At 48.7% G+C, this 13443-nt stretch overlaps 1 protein-coding gene across 2 annotated transcripts in view; it reads left to right on the plus strand.

Annotated features, from left to right (window-relative positions):
• Window positions 1-13443, plus strand: part of LOC146805330 (betaine-homocysteine S-methyltransferase-like) — a 289657-nt gene continuing 276214 nt past the window's right edge. For both annotated transcript variants that reach the window (XM_085620496.1, XM_085620495.1), the window contains exon 1: window positions 1-213. In XM_085620496.1, the coding sequence (XP_085476622.1) occupies window positions 145-213 (69 nt within the window). In that variant the 5' untranslated portion in view covers window positions 1-144. The remainder of the gene's footprint in view (window positions 214-13443) is intronic.

A 13443-nucleotide genomic window follows, 5' to 3' on the forward strand; every position in this document is an offset into this window, starting at 1 on the left:
ACTCGCACATGACATACTTACTGCATGAGGTTTGTTTAAAGAGGCAGTGCAGGTTAAAAGCACTGATACCAGTTGACTTGTCACAAGCTTGTCTTCCAACTCAACAGTGAAGCTTTTTTAGGTGTTTAACAATAGAGGAAAGACATGGCAGATGTGAAGATATTGGATGGAGGTTTATCATCGGAGTTGGATGCGGGTGGCTTTCTAATCAAGGTAGTTATAAAAATATAGTTGTGCTGTTGAAATTATAGGAGCGCGTTATACGTAGTAGACTACCACTCTAGTGATATCTTATTAAAATGCCTACATATTTTACTTTACTGGAGTGCGAAATGTCTTTCCATACAATCTGAAATGTTAACTATCTAAATATGTACGTATATCCTTATGCATTCGTTTTTACCACGCACCAAGTACTTAAATAAAGTAGGAAAATGACATTACGCCCTTGTTACTCTTTCACGTTGTTTATTTAGATTTAAGCCATGCATTCCAGTGCCATAGCGTGCTATTATCACAGCGGTCACAAAGTGATGCCCCAGATTTCAGAATTTTACTTGGTGCGATAAATATAACATATTATGCCTTGCAAAATTGGACGTAGCATCCGGATTTTGGTGATTTCCACTTCGTAATCCAGCACACAGAAGCCTGCACGTTCTTGTATTCGCTAGGCATTTTGCCTTCCATACGTAATATCAGATTTATTCCGCCAGCATGCATGCAAAAAAACCAAGCACTGGCATAGCCATTAGGTCTCGCCTTTGGGACCTTATAAGTATTTAGTTATGCAGCACAATATCCTTGGTGCAACAACATCAACTGTTGCATGGCTAAACACTTATGTAATGTTCCTGCCCTCGTGGCCCCTCACTGCAATAACCACGCTTACACGGTGTCTTGGAACGGTGTATTTATTCTCCTCACAGGAGCGCCGGCACGGAGCTCCGCACCCGTTGAAATCGGCGCTCTAACTCCCACAAAATGGCCGCCGCCGGACGTCCTGTGACGTCACGGGGCGGGCGTGCCAACCACTAGACCGCTACACCACATCTCCCCCTTTTTCAACACAAACCCAACTTACTCCCCTTAGAACATATACAGTCTTACTTGTTGTCCATGCAGAATTCTCCGAACTTCCGGGGCAGTGTGATTCTCCTTCCCCGTCTTGTCCACTTACTGGGTTCGCCAGCCTTCGGAGTGGTTGTCATGCTCCGTCGGTCTGATGCCCCATCTTCGCCTTCCCTTCCTGCATGTCCCCTCTCACTGGTCTCCTTGTCCTCTCGGGCCTCGCCTTCCTGCCCTCTCTTCTCCTCGCAGGTACTGTGTCCCATTTCCTCTTGAGGACTCCCTTCCGTTCCTTCCGGGGGGCTCTCCCGCCCTCCCGCTGGACTCTTCGTTCCGCGCGGTGTCTCCGCAGGCGTCACCTCTCCCGGTGTCTTCTCTTCCAAGGGTAAGCACCTCGCCATGCGGTCCTGTGACCACACCTTCCCATCACTGAGAAGCGCTGATCTTGAGTACGGTTCCAGCACTTGGAATGGCGTTGTGAACTAACTGTCCCCCTTCTTCTTCGGGGTGGGTAGCCTGACTCTCACCCACTCTCCCTTTTCCAGTGCAACCTCTTTTGTGTTGTGTTTCCTGTCATAATGTTCAGTGTATACTGCCTGTGCCTTTTCCCAGTTTTTCCGCACTACTGCCGGGGACCAATGACTCTGAACGGTGAGGCGCTTCCAGGCAACGTTGTCTTTTGTGAAAGGCTCTCGTCCCCTTAGCACCCGGAACGGACTGCACCCCGTTGCAGTGGGGGTGATCCGATAGGCCCACATCAGCCTTTTCAACTCCTTTTCCCAGTCCTTTACTTGGCTGATCGCTGCTTGAACGGATCCCATGATTACTCTGTTGAACCTTTCCGCCGCGCCGTTCCTGGCCGGATGGTAGATGGGGGTGTGCCTGATGGTGATTCCGTTTCTGTCCATGAAGGTTTCCCATTTGCCGGAGGTGAATTGCGGGGCGTTGTCGCTCAGGATCCCTTTGGGTATACCTTCCCTTATGAAGACGTCTGTCAGGAATTCCAGAATCGTCTCCGTCTCTGCATTGTCTGCCACATGGACTTCTGGCCATTTGGACTATCGATCTACCACTACAGTAATGTACTTCTGGATGTTGTCGGCATCTGTGATGGGTCCCAGGACGTCGATGGAGATCTCCTCCCATGGATTATCCGGACATGCGTACTTGCCCAGTGGTGGTCTCAACATCTTTTGAGTCTTGTCCGCATTGCTGCAGTGCTCACATCCTCGTACATGTCGTTCTACTGCCAGGTCTATTCCCGGCCACCAGTAATCCTCCTTGGCTCTCCCCTTGGTCTTTACGATGCCCAGATGGCCCTCATGGGTGATGGCTAATATGCGTTGTCTCAGTGAGTGTGGGGGAACCACTTTGCTACCACGCAGCAAGAACCATGGCTTCTCTCCTAGGGACAGTTCTTCCTTGACTTCCCAAAACTGTTTGAGCTCCTCACCCAACAATCTCTTCTCTGGCTATCCGTTTGTTACGTACGCCTTGACTGCGCTCAACTGCTCGTCATTCTCGTACTCCTCTTCCCAGTCTTGAGCACTTATTGCTCTTTCGTGGTCACCTGTAAATGCTACTGCATAATCTTCCCAACCACCTTCCTCGTGGACTTCTGCGGTTTCCTTTGCCGCTGCCCTGCTCAGGAAGTCCGCCACTTTGTTCCGGTGTCCCGGTAGATATTCCACGTCGTAGACGTAATCTAATAATCTGAGTGTCATCTTCGCGATTCGTGGTGTGGCGTGCTCATGTCCACCTGATGTGAGGACCTTCACTAGCGGCTTATGGTCTGTGCGTAGCAGGAAACGTCCGCCCCATAGGAATTGTCGGAACCTCTCCATCGCCCACACAGCCGCCAACATTTCCTTTTCAATGACGCTGAACTTGCTTTCATTCGGGGCTAGCGCTCGTGATGCAAAGCTAATCGTGGCTATCTCTCCACCCGCTGTCCTTTGCGTCAGGACTGCCCCCAGCCCCCGATCACTGGCATCCGTCGTCAGCATGGTGGGGGCTTCCGGGTCATATCCGTGAATCGGCACTGCCTTGCTGATGTTCCCTTTCACTTCCTCGAATTCCCTTTGATGCTCTCCCCTCCATATGAAGGTGGACTTGTTTTTGAGGAGTGACCTCATTAGGTGGGTTTTGGAGGCGAAATGGGGTACGAACTTGCTATAAAACTCCGCCATCCCCAGAAAGGTCCTTACATCCTCTTTGCTCGATGGTGTGGGCGCTTCCTTGATTGCTGCGACATTAGATGATTTGGGTTCTATACCGTGCCTGCTTATTTCATGGCCCAGGTATGTGACTGTGTTCAAGCCGAACTTGCATTTGTCCCATTGGGCCGTGAGCCCGTTCTGCTTCAGCACCGTCAAGACTTCTGCCAGTCTCCTGTCATGTTCGTCCCGGGAGGCTCCCATTACCAAGATGTCGTCTTGAAAGTATTGGATGCCTGTCTTCCTGTGGAATAGCTTGTGCATCAACTTCTGGAAGACTGCAGCCACGGACGCGAGTCCAAACGGCATCCTTAGGAATTTGTAGCACCCGAACGGCGTGATGAACGACGTCAGGTGGTTGCATGACTTATGCAGTGCGATCTGGTGGTAGGCAGACGCAAGGTCTACCGTGGAGAACCACTGCGCCCCTTGGGTTTTTGGTAGCATCTCATTAATCCTGGGAAGCGGGAACTTGTCGACTACAATGTTCTTATTCAGCTCTCTAAGGTCGACGCACAACCTCACCTTCCCGTTGGGCTTCTGCGCCACAACTAAGGGAGCCAACCATTCAGCGTTATCGATCGCCTCGATCACGCCATTGTCCTCCAACCTTTGTAGCTCTTCTTGCACCGCAACCCGTGCGCGGAACGGTATATTGCGCACCTTGTGGGATACTGGCTGTGCTCCTGCTCTAAGTTGGATCTTGTGTGTAAACTTCGCCATACGGCCAATGGTGTCTTTAAATACCTCTGGGAATTCTTCTTTCCATCGCCGTCCTTCGGTGTCTTGGCTCTCATCGGTCATGAGGACTTGCGTGTGTCCTCCTGGGTTCAATTTTATGCCTAATTCCCCTTGGTCTCTCCAGCCCAACACCGATGGTCCTTTCTCCGCCACATACAGTTTCCCTTCGCATGTGCGGCCTCGGAATTCGAAGGTTAGCGGACAGTACCCTACCATGGGTATCGGTTCCCCTGTGAAGGTTACGGGATGGATGTCAGTGGGCCTCAAGTAGTATGTTGTGCTCGGCGCAAAGTCTTCCTCCCATATCCTTCTTTGTACTATTGTGTATGGCGACCCTGAGTCGGCCACCATGGTGGTTCGTATTCCTCCTATCCTCATTTCGCACCTGGGTTTTCTGTCCGCCACGCTCTCTATGCCCAATACTTGGTCTTCTACAATCAGGATTTCATCGTCCTCTTCTCTATCCCCGTCTTCTTCTTCGTCTGGTGTTCCTTGGGCTACGAACTTCACTTCTTGCCTTTGGGACTTCCTCCTGCACACCTTTTCATAGTGTCCTATGAGTCCGCAATACAAGCATTTGGCGCCAAATGCCGGACAACCCTTGTCGCTGGCTGCGTGGGTGCCGCTGCCGCACCTGTAACAGGCCGTCTTGTTCCCTTGTCTTTGCCCTTGCGTTCTTGGCGTCCTAGTGTTGAATCTTCTGTGTGTCCGTGTACCTTGTTGCCACGCTGGCTGTTTGCTGTCTGTCGTCCTCCGGTCTTCTATCTTGCATACCGTCTGTTCTGGGAGGCTCTCGCGCTTCGCGGCCTCCGCGCACCTTCTGGAAAGTTCTGCTTTCTTTACAAGGGCCACCACTGTTTTCAGTGGCGCGTCACCATTGGTCCACAGTTTTTCCTGGATGCTCGTGTTCACGGTGTGCATTATGATTTGGTCCCTTATTAGCTCTTCCTGGAGGGTACCAAACTTGCATGTTAGAGCCAGTTTCTGTAGGGCTGCCACGTATTCGTCGACTGATTCACTTTTACTCTGTTTCCGATGGTAAAAGTTGTACCTGTCTATCGCCGTGCACACCACTGGCCGATAGTGGGCATCCAGATCCTCTAACGCGTGTTGGAACACGTCGTCGCCTGCCGCCGTCCTGTCTTCTTTCACCAAGTCTTGGTACACTCGTTGCCCTGCCGGGCCCAGATGATGTAGGAGGATCTTCTTCCGCCGTGAGCTCGTGTATGGAGTGTCGCCCTCCTCTTCCAGGGCTGCAAGGTAGTTTAAGAAGTACCTTTTCCAGTCGTCCCACGGTATCTCCGGCTCCCCTGGTTTGGTCAGGAACGGTACTGGGTTCGTTAAGGAGCACATCTGGGAGGACATCTTCTTCTTACTGCCAGCACGTCCTCCTCCTGTTGTGGGCGTGTTTGCTGTCTCTTCCTCTCCCACGTCGCTGCTCCTTTCGTTGTCCTCCTGACTGGACTCTCCCCCTTCCGCGGGACTGCTGCCCGCCTCCTCCAGGGTGCTGCTCTCTCTCTCCTTGGTCGTGGTCTGTACCTTCGCTGCTCTGCACCGGGGCGCTCCGTTCCTCTTTGTGGCCTCCCCTGCTGGTGCGCGAAGCGTGGTGCACTCTGTGCGCCTCCCTGCGCCTGTGCTGGCGGGCGCTTCCTCTGCTGCTCTGCCGCGCCCCTGTGGTTTGCACGTGGTGTGCTTTTGCCGGTTCTTATGTTGCTGAGGGCTCGGGTTCAGGGTGCAGTGTCATCCCCCCGATCACCACCTCGTCGCCATTGTAATGTTCCTGCCCTCGTGGCCCCTCGCTGCAATAACCACGCATACACGGTGTCTTGGCACGGTGTATTTATTCTCCTCACAGGAGCGCCGGCACGGAGCTCCGCACCCGTTGAAATCGGCGCTCTAACTCCCACAAAATGGCCACCGCCGGACGTCCTGTGACGTCACGGGGCGGGCGTGCCAACCACTAGACCGCTACACCACAACTTATAAGGTCCCAAAGGCGAGACCTATTGGCTATGCCCACCAAAAAACATCTATGCCACTCACACTTTTGGTAATCCAATGGCAAATTATTCTGAATTTAATTTTCATTTCTTAATTCCTTGTCTTCGACCGAACACATGCGTACTCACTGCTTAAATCGATTTACTTTATGAAGGGTCGCCCTATGGAATGTGCCGAGATCTTAGCTCATTTGGCTTGAATTCCACACTACTACTGGATGACTGAAAAAATACACTTAATATTTGAAACATTACAACACTGGAATGAAATTCCAAAGGCTTCTATCACAGGGTGTACTAATCCTTTAAAGTCTTGTGAGTGGCCGGTAAAGTAAACTGGAGCCTGTACAATCACCCCTTGTATCTCCCCAGGACAATGGGCCAGCCGTTTTAGGGAGCCAGTGAAGAGGCAGTAAGGAAACAAGCTGTCTATTAGTAGCCAAGTCCATCTCCTCCTGCCATGCCCTGTCAATCAGCACCCGGCCGCTTCCATTAAGGCCGCCACCAGTGCACCAGTGCAGACTTGAGTAATGTGTCTGAGTTTACTGTACGGCTCCCAGATGGAGTCATTGTTTGTTTAAAGTGACTGCCTTTAATAACCAACTGGAAGTGACGGGAAGCCAAACAGGAGTGTGTGACAAAAAACCAGCCTGAGTGGGTTGTGTAAAGTTTCCAAGGACTCAAATCCATCGCCAGAGACCCTTTAATACAATAGACACACAAACATTCTTCCTCCAGTGCTCATGTGCATGCATGACTCGAAGCAGGCTTCTCTTACCTTGCAATAGTACTGAGACGAGGAAGCAAGAAAGGCACATAGTGGAAATGTTTTACGGGGGGAAGGTAAAACAATCACTATGTGGGTACATTTTAATTAACAGCCTTTTGGACTATTCTAAAACAAAGCTGTAAAAACTATGCAAAATGGTATAACTATTTTAACAGCCCTAGTAATTAGAACACTGGGGCTCCCCTCATATACGAGTGATTGGGCAATAGATCTGAAGACGAGGAGCTACACAAAGGCTTTTTTTTATACGCCCGTCGCTCATTTAATGTTGACGAGAGAACGTTTCTTCGGGTCTAGTGGTGCTTAATTTGTGCCAGTGGGGACTATTTTTCGGGACTGGCACTTTTTTCCCCTCATCGACATTTCCCGGAAAGTAAGAGAGGGAATAACAAACAGGGGGAAAGAAAAATGGAAAACTCGTCACAAGAGGAGAAACTCGGAACCTGTAAGAGTGAGATATAGGAACGGGGCAGGGGCTGTCTGGTACCCACAAGCAACAGCCCCGGCCACGCGCCACTGAGCACCGGCACTTATTCATTTAGAAATTAGGCACCGGCCTGGAAGCAAATGAAGGACGACGCTTGGTATTCCGATGCTGTGAGTAACGGGGGATCAGAAGAATGTAGCAATCTAGGGGGGGAAATACCAGTGAAGTATTAGAGTCCTTTATTAAACCACGGCTAATATGGATGTACTGAAACAATGCCAAACCTTGCCGCATTGCCCCTTCTAAGCGTTTTAGTGTGCGATATGGTGAACTAAGCTTTAAAGAAGGCTGGCTGGAAATAATATCAGGAAATGATGTGGTGAAAAATAAAAGTAAATGAATAACAAGCATTGGCCGCGCGGCCGTAAAAGTGACGCGGCCGTGAAAGGGATCGCGATCGCAGGCTGTAAGGGTGCCCACGAGCGATGCACTTAATGAGCCATGATGAGACAGGACAGCCAGATGGCGCCTGTGCTGGTAATTGTGCGCGTAACCGCACGCTCTAGGCCACACAAAAAGCTGTGGTTGGCTTTTTAAAGCCCACTCACTAAATGTCTCGCCAGGCAGCGCATGCGCTGGCTCAGACGAGACCTAAAAATGAACTTAAAGTATAGTCTGAGTTTATTAAATACAACTTAAATCTACGTATATGTACATATATACCTTCCATGTACGTATGTATCTTTAGATTTATTACTTTGCTTCTAATTCAGCATCTCCAATGAACTACCCTATATCTCACCCTATACCTCTTGCAGTATATCATCTACCTCATTCTCTGACTCATCTCAAAACTAATTCTACTACTCTTTCTAATGCACTACCCTATTTCTCGCCTTTTACCTCTCTCAATATATCCTCTACCTCCACTCTCTCACTCATCCCAAAACCCATTCTACTTCTGTGACCCCCAAAATAACCATTTCTAGATTCTTCCCTCCTCTAACCCCTCCTTGCATCATCTCTTACCTCTTTTACTATTCAGATCTCCCAAACAAGCCTTTCTACACACTTCCCTCTGACTCTTCCCCCTCCATCTCCCCTTTACTAATCCCAAATCTCCTCCTACTGCAATGAACTCCCCCCAAAAAATTTCTAGACCTTTCCCTCTTCTGTCCTTCTTCTATTCCTTTTCAATGCAAATAGCAGACTAACGTCCACCGCTCAAATTAATTTCATATATCCTTATACTAATTCCTCACTAATCCTGTTTAGGTTCCGGTGTAGCATGCTACCCTCTGAAAAGCGTTTCAACACTGCGTCAGCTATAGGAAGCGCTATATAAATGCAAATCCTTCCCTCCCTCCACTATCCTTTTTCAATACAAATATCAAACTCACATGTCTACTGCTCAAATTAATTTAATATTTTCCTATACTAATTCACCACTAATCCTTTTTGGGGTCTGGAGAAGCATGCTAATCGCCAAAAAGGATTCAACTCCTCATAATGGGTAGCAAGCACTATATAAATGCAAACTCTTCCCTCTTCTATCCCTTCACTATCCTTTTCAATTCAAATAACAGACTAACATGTTCACCGCTCAAAATAATTTAATGTTTTCCTATACTAATTCACCACTAATCCTTTTGTGTTCTGGTTTAGCGTGCTACTCGCCGAAAAAACGTGTCAGCGCCTTGTCAAGGGTAGTAAGCACTATATGAATGAAATTACAATAACAATCTGAGGAAATTTGGGAGGATAGAGTTTATTGCACAGCTTATAATTCGCAATTCCCGTGCAAACAGATTTTTGCGCAGGAGTCATAACTTTTTGATCAGGTCGTAATCAGGATTTTAGGGTATGTCTATGAATCTGACAAACCTACAGTTGCTCCAGTAGTATTTTTTTCCTGTCTGTTAGTGACCCCTGATTATCCTCCTTCTCTCTTCCTCCTACTGGAAAGGGTCACCCAAGCAAAACTTTTAGTGGCTACAAGACAAGGATAGTAATCAACCTAAAGAATTCATATGTGGTACCATCTTAATTGCTGGATCCTATAGCAGAGCTCTTGCATACAATGTTGGGGGCCCAACTAGGACTAAACTTGGAAAGGTTAACAGTTCGAAGTGTGTGGGTAGAGCCATTTCAGAGCCTAGTCAAAATTATTCACGGGTTGTGGGGTTCCCTATACATTTTTGGAACAGTAGCTAATTTCGAGTATCAATTTATTGTAAACATTGTGGAGAATAGTGCATTTTAAAGCACAAAGGGCAATTGGTCTCAGCATATCCAGACATAATAACTTGAAATTTAGTGCATTACTTTATTTAATGCTCTGTTCAGACTGCATTTATCAGCAGATAAAACTATTATGATACTAAAAGAGTAGACAACTGAGGAGCGGTGCCAACCACCATTGCTGTTTGGACTTGATCTACTGAGACTCCGCAGAGTATTCGACAGACAACGAGGAAGCCAGCGCTATTCGGCTACTATTTTGGAAGCCACAGTACACCTTAACCCTCAGCACTGTAAGCGCCCTGTGTAGGGTTCACAGAATGCAGTAAACAGCTGTCTCTCCTTGTGCGAGTCCCGGAGGCCTGGGGAAGCATGGCAGTGACCGGACCTAAGATGCAGTCGTATTGGTGCTAGCTGCACCTGCTGACCTTGCCCAATAGCCTTGAGGGAGACAGCGGTCTGTTTACTGGTCACCCACAGCGGTAAGGAAAGAGGATCTAGGGCTCCCAGTGTGGTTCGACCAATCTTTGCTTGACCCTGTAATGGCAGCTGCCTCAGACAGAGGTTCACGAGTCAATTTGCTCATGACCTTAGCAGTTTGTTTGAAGGCCAAGGGGGCTCTGTGAAGGGCGTATAGTGCCCCCGTTCTCCACCAGTTGGTGGGTAATTGTGAAAAGGGGGCCCACCTTGCTTTATTTACGATGGGGGCCAATCCGGGGACCCAGCCTGTCATTACTTCCATTCCAGATGTGCTCCTCCCAACCAAAGAGCACCCTACTCACCCCGGATGGCAGGAGGACTCCCTGGAATACCTGCGACTGTGGCGTGAACCACAGTACACCTGAGAGACAGGGACTGACAAAGGCAGTGATGCTCCACAGGTAGTTTCAAGAGTTGTTTTGAGGCCTCCGCTCTCTACCATCAAGGCTGCGATCTCCACTCCATTTAAGAAGCTGGCTATAGCACTACCCTGAGCTTATCTGCTCAACCCTTGTTGTGACTATCTTTGCAGTGACACCCTTGGGACCTATTTGACCAATGCACTTCAGCAGCCTTTATGCCGCCAAAGAGGACGCAAGCCAACAGGGAGAGTAGCTATTTTACCCTGGTGGAGGCAAGGGCTCCTGGCACCAACTCAGGCTCCAGAACAGAGATGGCCGTAACTAAAGAAGACCTCCTCTCTTCCATCCAGGACTTTAAGGAGGAACTTAGGGAAGAGTTAAAAGCAGACCACGTTGCATCCATTGAAACCTTTAAGGCGGACGTCAACTCCCTTCTGATCTCCATTCAGACTGATAGACACCGCTGGTTTGCGCACACTTGACTTCAAAACGAAGTACCAAGGCCAGGAACAGAAAATAAGTCTTATGGAATGCACCACCGAATAGCTCCGAACCCAGCTGCGAACGACCTCATTGAAAGATTTGGAGAATTTGTCAAGACGTGACAACATATTGATTCGAGGCCTGGAAGGAAGGGGTTGAGGGGCCTGACCTGGAGGCCTTCATCGCGGGCATGTTCTTGGAGCTCCTGGGTGGGGACCCGGCAGAGGTGCGGCTGGAGAGAGTGCACAGACTGGGCCCGCCAACCGATAGCATTGGAAAACAACCCAGAGATGTCCTCGCTAAATTGCACTCCTTTAAGACCATGGAACTGATCAAACAAGACGCATAAAACCATTTTCAGGGAGCAAAGTGCTCCCTCTTCCAAGACACTCCCCTGCCATACACCTGCAATTTAGACCAGTGACTGATATCCTGCATCGAGACCATGACAGAAAACGTTGAACCTACCCTTTTGGCATTGCCTTTGACTATCGTAACAAACTGCATGATTGTACAAGCTTGGAAGATGCCGGGACCCTGTTGGTACTGACGCTGTCTGATTCCCAGGGTTCGGGGATCGGGAGAGTCATCTCTGAGGGGTCCACAAACAACTCTGCCAAGAGCCCATAGCAATTGCAAGGCAAAGGGAACAGATTGGGCAAATGATTACATATTTTGGGCTCTAACATTCCTCTGTCACAGTCTATTTAGCAGACAATACCTGGAGCACATCTCAGAACTTGACCTGAGCTTTGAACTGGCCTGGTAATTAATCAAAGATGCCTCAACTATGGCTCTTGCGCTAGGAGTCCAGAGAGAAGCCAACTTTTATCTACAAAACCTTTCGATGGGACAATGTGGCTAGCCCAGATCATCCCAAGGCTAGTCAATAAAAAGTTCTGCCCCTCAAAGGCAATCTGCGGATTACAGTAGCGGATTTGTGTATGATATATCAATCATCAGCCACCACTAAACAAATGTGCATGACATGCGACACAAAGCAGAAAATACCAATGGGGGACAAATCGAGGAAACTCCCCCACAAACTGCGAAACTGGTTCAGATACCAGCGATTAAATCACAAGATGACACAATACTCACAGATAAAGGTAGCTCATTGTTTCGCCAAATTCTATCGAACCTTATATACTAAACACAAGAGTCCTTGGAAGCCCCTAGTAAAATTGAGGAAATACCCTTGGCCATTTCAGAAATCTCACCCGGAAAAATGGGTTTCCTTGTGAATTCTTTAAATCTATCACCCCGATACCTGGCTACAGTCTGTTGCGCCCTGAAAAATAGATGCATACCACCCGATTGGACACATGCAGAAGTTGTAGTCTTCCCGAAGCCCGGACGCTCACCTGAACTCTGTTCATCATACCGGCCAATCTCCCATTCTACATCTAGAAGCCAAGCTACTGGCAAAAGTGCTGGTGAATAGATTGATACCTCATCTGGCTGACCTGATCCATCCAGACCAAGCCGGTTTTATGACGCAAAGAGCGACGCAACACAATATACATCGTGCCCACAACACAATCGCTGCAGTGGATCGATTAGGTCAACCCGCTGCCCTGCTCCTTGCAGATATTGAAAAAAGCATTTGATTCTTTCAGCTGGACATATATGTTTATACTACTGTAAGACTTGAAAATGGGCCCCAAGTTCATAGCTCATGTATGACTACTATACACAGCCCTTACGGCTTCAATTCGGGTGGCAGGCTTATTGCAAGCCAATTCCCAAAAAGATGAGGCCCCAGACAAGGATGTTCCCTCTCCCTCCTCTTATTCGCGCTTGCCATAGAACCACTGGCCACATGGGTGAGGTGCGAAGGTCTAGTGCAGGGCTTTGAGTGGACGCCAGAGATATCAGTCCGCATAGCTCTATATGGAGATGATGTCCTTTTCTGCTTCACCGACACCCCCCCCCCATAGGTCCTGCTCCAGAATTCTTCAAATTATGTGTATACTTGGTGAGACGTCAGGCCTATATATAAATAAGTGATAATCATCACTCTGGGCACTGAGGGGGGACACTGGGGAGTGGATGTTGGTTAGAAAAACTTACAATAGCAATTAATGGCCTAAACTATCATGGTGTCTATTTATCAGATGCCCAATCTGTCTCATGGGATAGAAACTTAGGCACCTTAACAGATCGTGTGAAAGTTGAATTGAGGTCCTAATCCAGTCTTCCCCTATAACTCTACGGAAGATCAGCTATCTTCAAGATGGTATGCCTTCGCCGCCTCTTATACCAACTACAATCCCACCCATACCCAATTCCACCGACATGGTTTAGACAAATCAGTGCAATACTGGGTCAGTTCCTATGGGGCGGTAGCATAGCACGAGTAGCCCGTCGCACCTGCTTCCTATCCACATTCTGCAGCGGCATCTCTGCCGCGGATATACAATCATATCATGCAGCAGCACATCTACAGATCCTGAACGAATGGTGGTATAGCTCCAGGAATGACCCAGCGTATAGAGTGGAACAGTGGATCATGGGAGACCCTTTCCTTTACACATATCTTTACACTAGATCAGACCCAAAAGATCTTCCCCTGCGACAAGGGTAGTGATCCTCGCCTGGCGACAGTCTCCCCGCCGGATGGGCTGGTGGGGCC

The sequence above is a fragment of the Triturus cristatus genome, chromosome 8, assembly GCF_964204655.1.
Source record: "Triturus cristatus chromosome 8, aTriCri1.1, whole genome shotgun sequence".
Taxonomy (NCBI): Eukaryota; Metazoa; Chordata; class Amphibia; order Caudata; family Salamandridae; genus Triturus; species Triturus cristatus.